Source organism: Carettochelys insculpta, chromosome 2 (genome assembly GCF_033958435.1).
Source record: "Carettochelys insculpta isolate YL-2023 chromosome 2, ASM3395843v1, whole genome shotgun sequence".
NCBI lineage: Eukaryota > Metazoa > Chordata > Testudines > Carettochelyidae > Carettochelys > Carettochelys insculpta.
This window is the reverse complement of record NC_134138.1, coordinates 260103651-260112400: the sequence shown is the minus strand read 5'-3', so window position 1 is coordinate 260112400 and position 8750 is coordinate 260103651. Positions and strand designations below refer to the sequence as shown.

Below are 8750 nucleotides of genomic sequence, written 5' to 3'. Positions count from 1 at the left end.
GGCCATCCCGCCCCCGGCACCCTTTCAAAGCGCGCTCCGCTGCCAGACACGGCTTCGGTCTCCCTGAAACCAGCCTCGCGGAGCCCCCCCCGACACCGGCCGGCGACCGCCAGACTGGAGACAAAAGGTGGGCCCCACGCCAGCTTCAGCCCTTGGCCAGTCGGGGTAGACGGCGGCCATTTTGAGTAAGGGACAATCCTGCAGCAGTCAGTTCGCCGCCGGCCCTCCTGAGACAGCCCCAGGCACAGCCAGTGACCGCACAGAGGCGGAATCCCGAGAACGCTCCAGTCTCCCAAGCCCACGGCCCCACGCTCGCCCCCCAACGCCCACGTGGTCTCTTCGCCCGCTGCCCCGCCCGCAGGCAGAGCCTCGGCGCTGGGAGCGATCGATAGTGCGGCCGATCGGCTGCTCTCCCTTCGCTGCCCGTTGCTAGGCGGAGAGCGACGCAACTGCGTGGGGGTCGTGTTCTTCCGCGCGACCCCGCGGCCCTGCCCTTCGCCCGAGGTCGGAGACTGGAGGGGCCTCGGCGCACCCCACTGCCGCCCCGCCTCCGGCATGGAGACCGAGAAGGTGAGGTGGGGGCGGGGAGAGGCGGGCTGCGCCGTGGTGCAGAGCACCACCCGTGGGGGACGCCGCCGCTGCACGGTTACGCGCGCTGAACCCACAGGCAGGTGAGGGGAGGGGCCTGGCGAGCGGTTGCGGCCATTGGCCCCATCCTCTTAGTACTCCTCCACTGCTGTCTTAGCGCCTGACTACCCCGTACGGCTGCGACTCCTGCTCCCGAGTACCCTCAACTGCTGTGAAACGGCTCACCGTGCCCAGTCGCCGGGGAGTGCCTCCCTCTGCCGTAACCTTGTCGCCCCACAGCCCTCACTGGCGTGTTCTGTTTCCTCCCGCCCCCCTCGCTGCTGGGCTCCCTACCCTGAAGTGCAGCAGCTGTGGGGCTGCAGCGTTTTAAGTGTACATAAGCCCCCACAATGGCAGAGCTAAATACAAGGCGGAGAAAATTGTTTAGCATAAGCAGATAATACATCTTCCAAGCCTAGGGTCCGTTCCTGGTGAAATATTTTTCACTTTTCACTTCGGCTCTTTGCTTCACACCAGGGGGTGCCTATTCCAACTTAATTATGGGGGGAAATGATTCTTTAGTTGGTGCTCCTTTATTGGAAGACTAAGGGTATATACAATATACAGTTTCGTGGAGAAAGAAGTGTTATGGTATATTAATTATACTATAATGTTTTTCTCTCTTTATAGCTGGAATAGTGTATAGTTAATATTTTCAATTTCACAAATACTAGTTACTGTTTATACTTCTCTGGGAGACTTTTCATTGTCTATTCTGTGGTTAATATGAAGTAGAGCTATTTAATAAATGACCAGAATGGAAATGCTTATTGGTGTCTGCTATGAAAAGCCCCCATTACTACATCTTCTTAGTGTACCAAAAGCATCAAGTCATTTTTCCTTAATTTGTATAAATAATACTTTGTGAATCTAGGTCTTTCAGTAAATTTGATTAACTATAGATAGGTTGCTTTAAATAGCATGTACAGTAAAATTCCTTTAATCCACCCTCTGATGGTCCGGTATCTTGCAAAAAATAGTCCTGTTTATGGAGACAATCCAGCAAAATTTGGTGGTCTGGCATACTGAAGTCCCCCGAGATACGGGTGCCTCGAAATTCGTGTAAGTCGAGGAGCTTGGGTGATGGGTTGGGGCCTTGGGAGGGCGGCAGGGGAGTCAAGTCTGGGGTGGGTTAGGGTGGCAGGGGGCCAAGGAGTGGCAACAGCAGGTGCTCCTGGCCCCAAGCCTCAGGGAAATGGCAGCCATGGGTGCTCCTGGCCCCGAGCCCTGGGGAAGTGGTGGCAGCAGGCACTCTGTGCCCCAAGCCTCAGGGAAGCAGCAGCTGTGGGCGCTTCTAACTGCACCCCAGACCTTGAGGGCCTAAATATGGGACAATTTGTCCCTTTTAAAAATAAGTAGGGATGCCTTTTTGGCGTCCCAAATACAGGACCATGCTGCCCAATATGGGATGGTTGGTCACCCCATGAAGTGGGAGGAGCGTGGGGTGGTGAAGAAGCTGGAGGAGCGTGGGGTGGTGAAGAAGCTGGGGGTGTGCAGGGGTGGTGAGCTGCAGCTTTGGGTGGGGGTGGTGAAGCTGCAAGAGCGCGGGATGGTGACTTCCAACAGTACAGAAAATTTGGGTAATCGGCACTGTCTGGTCCCGGATGTGCTGGATTAAAGGAATTTTACTATACAATGGCAAGGCTTGGCAATCCTATTAGTCCTAGGAGAATTCTATGCCACTGCATGCATGTGAACTTCACATCCCCCGCATATTTCTTTGTTTCCCCATAGAAAAGTCATAGAATCATAGAATTCTAGGACTGGAAGGGACCTCGAGAAGCCATCGAGTCCAGCCCCCTGCTCTCATGGCAGGACCAAGTACTGTCCAAACCATCCCTGATAGACATCTATCTAACCTGTTCTTAAATATCTACAGTGATGGAGATTCCACAACCTCCCTTAGCAATTTATTCCACTGTTTGACCACCCTGACAGTTAGGAACTTTTTTGTAATGTCCAACCTAAACCTCCCTTGCTGTAGTTTAAGTCCATTGCTTCTTGTTCTATCCTCAGAGGCCAAAAAGAACAAGTTTTCTCCCTCCTCCTTATGACACCCTTTTAGATACCTGAAAACCACTATCATGTCACCCCTCAATCTTCTCTTTTTCCAAACTAAACAAGTCCAGTTCTTTCAGCCTTTCTTCATAGGTCACATTCTCTAGCCCTTTAATCATTCTTGTCGCTCTTTTCTGGACCCTCTCTAATTTCTCCACATCTTTTTTGAACTGCGGTGCCCAGAACTGGACTCAATACTCCAGCTGAGGTCTAACCAGCGCAGAGTAGAGTGGAAGAATGACTTCATGTGTCTTGTTCACAACACACCTGTTAATGCATCCCAGAATCATGTTTGCTTTTTTTGCAACAGCATCTGTTGACTCATATTTAGCTTGTGGTCCACTACAACCCCTAGATCCTTTTCTGCTGTAGTCATTTCTAGATAGTCACTCCCCATTCTGTATGTGTGAAGCTGATTGTTCCTTCCCAAGTGGATGGGCAAAAGGAAACTACAAAGACAGTAATACACCCATTCCCCACCAGCACACACATTGTTTTGGGTGCCCAGAGCAGTCAGCAGACAAGTAAATCACTGCAGGGGTGGGAGGGGGATGCTCAAGCCAGTGCCTTCTACTCTGCATCCGGCTCATCTGCTATTTCCAGCGAGGCTGACAGCAGGAGCAGACCAGAGTCACTCATCCCAGGAAAGGAGCAGCTGGGTCCAGATCAGCCCTACCCCCAGAAAACTCCGCTGACTGCAGAAAGTACTGCATCCCTCCTCCCTGCTTTTTGCCCTTCATTGCTCCTTAGCTCGGTGAGTGGGAAGAATGTCTGCACAAGGAGCAGCGGTGCTGACAGCTACCATGGGCCCAGGGCAAGAGGGGAGGAAGGCCTGACTCTGTGCCTATGGAAGAGGTGGGGCCAAGAGCGGAAGGGGCCGGCCTAGAGCAGTCAGTCCTTAGTACCACCCAGACCATGGTGCTGTCTTCCTGCCCTCTCAGCCACACAAAGCGCCAGAGCAGCACTTGTGCAACAGCTTAAAGGAGCCCAGAACTCCAGACACTGCTGCCAAAGTAGCAGTGGCAGTGGTTGGTGCTCAGGGCCCCTTTGAAAGGCCAGGCTCTGCGGCAGTTGCCTCTTGTGTTCTCCCCATCAACAGGCCTAACAAGGACCTGCTCCCCCATCTGCCAAACCTGAACCTCCCCGTACCCAGTCGTCCCCCTGTTGAAACTAACTTCCCTGAACCCAACAAAACAAAGCAGCAGAAATGTAGCACTTTAAACACTAACAAAATGATTTATTCGGTGATAAGCTTTTGTGGGACAGACCCAGTTCTGTAGATCAATTTCATTTCCAATACAGATTGTAATTTGTAAGTACAGAGGACCAAAAAGAAAAAAAATTCTCAGGTCTTTAATGGAATGGCCCAGTCTGTCCAATGTACATAATGTCAGGGCATTGTTGTCACATAATAGCACATATAATGTTGCTGGAAGTGCACGAGAATGTGCCTTTGATCTTGTAACTAACGTGGTTAGGTGATGGTATACCCAGAATAAATATGTGGACTAAGTTGGCAGCAGGGTTTGTTGCAAGGAAAAGTTCCAGGATTCGTGTTACTGTGGTGTAACCTCTGATTGCTGGTAAGAATCTTTCTCAGGGTAGGAAGTTGTCTATAGGGAAGGACAGGCGTGTCACCTAGAACCTTCTGGTGCATAGACTGGGCAAAACCTTCGCCAAAGAATAAATGGACACAGAGCAGATATCAAGAAACTCAGTACGCATAAGCGGGTCAGTTAGCACTTCAGTGGAGTGGGCCATTCTATTAAAGACCTGAGAATTTGTGTCCTGCAACTGAGAGAATTTAACAACGGATCAGAGCGTGAGATTTCTGAGTTAAAGTACATATTCAAATTCAACCCATTAACACGTGGTATGAACAGACACATCAACTACCTTACAAATTACAAGGACTGCTTCCCTTCCTTTGATGCTCATGCATATCTCAGACAGGACAATTAACATGCCCCCACCTCTTACCTCCTTTCTTCCATCCTATTTGATTTGTCAGTTTTTATTGTGGTTTTTTTTTTTTTTTGGTCCTTTGTACTTATAAATGTCAGTCTGTATTGGAAATGAAATTGATATGAAGAAGTAGGTGTGTCCCACGAAAACTCATCACCGAATAAATCATTTTGTTAGTCTTTAAAGTGCTACATTTCTGCTGCTTTGTTTTGTTGGAGTACAGACTAACATGACTACCTCTCCGTTACTATTTCTCTGAACCCAAAAACCCAAACAAATCCTCTACACCAGAAAGCCCAGCTTGCCAAGCTTCAACCCCTGCATTCAGAGTCCCCCTGCACCCAGCTCCCCTTACCCACCTGCTGAGCCCCTTGCACGGAGATCCCACAGAGGTGTCACACCCATACCAACACCTCACTTAGCTACAACCAGCTGCATCTGGGCCTCCATCTCACTAAATTCTGTTCCCACAGCACCTGGTCTCCCATGCAGCACTCTCAGAACCAGATCTCCCTGCTGAGCCTCATCCGCCTTCACCTTGATGTCCCTCCAGAATCCCATTGCCCCTGCACCTAGAATATGCCAACAAGCCCCTGTGCATCCAGACCTTTCCCCTTTCCCCTCATGCCCTCTGCCGCATCACCTGTAACCAGATGGCCTCTCACATAACCATCTCACCCCACACTTAGCTCCTCCACACATGTATTCTACCAAGTTGAATCTGATTCCCCTTACCTACTGAATCTGTTGCAATGGCACAGGTCTCAGGGGTGTTTCTGGGACAGGCCCAGCACTTGTGCTGCATCAGGGTTGGGAGTAGCCTCCCCATGCTCAGCTCTGCTCCACCGCAGACCCTGCCCACTCCTTACCCCTTCTCCCAAGGCCCTGCCTTGCCTCTTCGTGCTTCCTTTACAGATCTGCTGCATTTCCTCCTGACAAGTTCCACTCCCTCCCTCAAGCGCGCTTCATCACCACTTTTCCTTCTCCCTCCAAGTGTTTCTCGCATGCTACAGAACAATTGAGAGAAGCAGGAGGAGGAGCTGATCAGCTGAGTGGCTGGTGGGCAAGAAGCACAGGCAGGTGGAGTTGGGGAGTAGGTTGCTCGTGAGTACTAAGTAGCCGCTAATTTGGGGCACCATGAAGTTGGTTTCTGTGGTTCAGTAACTTTATAGAGGTACACAGGGATGTCAAAACAATGAGAAGTCTTGTGGTACCTTATAGACTAACATTTATTGGTGCATAAGCTTTCATAGGCAAAGACCACTTCATCTGATGAAAGCTTGTGCTCCAGTAAATCTATTAGACTATAGTGACACTACAGTGATCTGGCGACAGAAGTCACTGTCAGAAGAGATTTCCTGACAACACTTCTGTCGACAGTGTGGCCATACACAAAAGCCAGTTGGAAGAGCATGCTCTGCTCTGTCAACATAGTGGCCGGACTGCCTGGCCCATTGTTCTGGATGCCCTGTCTGCCGAGAGAAGGCTCCCCCAGAGTATCCACGTAGCTTTTTTGTAGACTGAATCTGTCAACAGCAGCGTAATGCCTCCTGGCTGAGAGGCAGAATGCTGACAGTGGAAGTGCTGAGTTTTGTCAACAGACTGTCGACACAACGCATTTTGTGTGTGAAAGTTCCACCAGTTTTGACAATAAAACTCACTAGTGTAACTGTGGCCTTATTCTATAAAGAGCCACACTTCTCGTTTTTGCGGATAAAGACTAACCCAGCTATTCCTCTGATACAGGGATCTCATGGGACTCCAGTTGTCAAAGGTTTGGAATCAGCCATGTGTGCTGAAGATACCCTAGTTTGTACTTAAAGAAAGCTTCCTGCTGCCTTTTTCATTGCAATACGTCAAAGATATCATAGTCTTTGTTTTTTTATTTGAAGCGCTCAAAAACGCCAAACAGTATTTTTTAAATAGAAGTTGAGACATCTAGTACAAAGCACTTCCCTGTGGCCCCTTGATTCAGTTCAGTAGTTTTTCTAGTCATGTCTTTGTTTCCTTTTAGTTTCGCTGTTGAGACCAAAGAAGCCTTTTTTATGCTTTTATGTTAAAGACCACAAGATAACAAGTTCACTTGGTCAAGCTGATTTATCATGCAATTCAGCTGTCTTCCTTTGCCATACTTTATGGGGCTGCATTTTAGATAAAGTACATTATCGTACCTCCATCAGTTTCAGTTGACGTAGGCATTTTACACCAGCTGAGTACCTGCTTCCAGAAACTCCAAGATTTAGTTTGACAACCAAAATAGCAGGAAGAGGCATTTTTTTCCGATTTGGTAAAAATCTCAATCTTTCAAGAGCCACAGTGCATGTGAATAAGACTTTTTTAGCAACGCAGTCAAAACACAGATACAATATCATATTCCACAGTGCACTGTGGTCTTTCCTTCGGATTCAACTGGGGCGACCAAGAGGAGGATAATGCTGCTTGGGCAACGCATTTGCTCCAAATACAAACTCAGGCAGTGCAGTGTGTAAGAGGGTGCCAAATGGAGAGGAAACTCTATCCTTGCTGATAGCGTGGAAACAACACGGGAAGTGGCAGTTACGAGTTATAAGCCCTCCTCAACTGGTGAAAAGGAAGACACCATGGGTCACTTTCATCAGTGGGAGGAGTCATTGCCCTCCACTGGTCAGCTATTGCCTGCCTCAAGGCGGGCAGCCCCCAGTCAATAAGGTACTGATCAGCCACATCTGCCTTCCTCATTAGGTGCTTGGGGTAGACCAAAAATCAAAAAGTAGTTGTAAAAGATGTACCCACCAAGAAACGAAATAATAAATGAACTTGCCTCTGGCTCGGTAGCTGGAACGTGTGAACCATGTGTCTGGGACTTGAATCTGCCCATGACCTTACGAACACTGACTCCATATACAAAACAGCAGTCATAGATCAACAGCTACACAAAGGGAATGTCAACATCGATGCTCTCCAGGAAACCAGGCTGGCAGATGCTGAGTCAGTGAAAAAAATCTACTACACATTCTTCTGGAAGGACTTGAGGTCAGAGGAACACTGCCTCTATGGAGTTGGATTTGCTGTTTTGAACAATCTGCTGAAATCTATCAGTAGGCCCACAGCTGAATCAGAATGTATTATATCCCTGAAGCTCTGCACCAAGTCAGGATACGTCAACATCATCAGTGCTTATGCACCCACATTTGCATTGTGCCAAAGACAAGGACTGCTTTTATGATAACCTTCAGAAAGTTAACGACTCCTTTCCAACTGGCGAACAACTATACATCCTTGGCGACTTCAGTGTTAGAGTTGGATGTGACCATCAGTCCTGGCCTGTCTGCCTTGGTCATCATGGTACTGGGAAAATTAATGAAAATGGTCAAAGCCTTCTCAAATTCAGCTTTCAGAATCAGCTCTGCATCACTAATACTTTAACTTGAAAGAGTGTCACAAGGCCACCCCAGATCCAATTACAGGAATCAGCTTGACCTGGTACTGGTATGCAGGAAACATCTCAATGCTATCAAATTTACACGCATGTCCCACTGAAGCATTTAAATGGACAGGTGATCACAAACAAAAAGCTGCAGGTGTCCAGATGGGTGGTACACTACACAAGTCTTTATTCCCACGAGTGTGCAATACAAGCTGAACTTGACAACCTTATCACAACTCTTCCAGAAATGTCTGAGCTAGATGCAAAGCCTACAGAGGAGGAACTTTTTCAAGCTCTTGATGCTCTCTCCAACGGAAAAGCACCAGGAAGTGACAGATTCGCAGCTGAAGTCCTAAAGGCAAACAAGGCTGTGCTCTTCCCTTTCCTCTATAATTTAGTCCTTAAATGTTGGAGAGCAGATGTCCCACACAACATGAAGAATGCAAACATCATCACTCTTTATAAAAACAAAGGCAACGAGGGTGACTGCAACAACTACAGAGGCATCTCATTACTGAATATCATACGAAAAGCATTTGCCCGTGTCATTCTCAAATGCCTGCAAAGACTCGCAGATTGAGTCTATCCAGAAACACAATGTGGCTTTAGGGATGACAAGTCAACAATGGACACGATTTTCTCTCTTTGACAAGTATAGGAAAAATGCGAAGAATAAGGAAAGCCATTATTTGTA

The 8750-nt window shown here is 48.3% G+C and overlaps 1 protein-coding gene across 2 annotated transcripts in view; it reads left to right on the top strand.

Moving 5' to 3' along the window:
* The first annotated feature begins 349 nt into the window (after positions 1-349).
* DYNC2I1 (dynein 2 intermediate chain 1) overlaps positions 350-8750 on the top strand; it is a 65587-nt gene continuing 57186 nt past the window's right edge. For both annotated transcript variants that reach the window (XM_074985050.1, XM_074985049.1), the window contains exon 1: positions 350-570. In XM_074985050.1, the coding sequence (XP_074841151.1) occupies positions 556-570 (15 nt within the window). In that variant the 5' untranslated portion in view covers positions 350-555. The remainder of the gene's footprint in view (positions 571-8750) is intronic.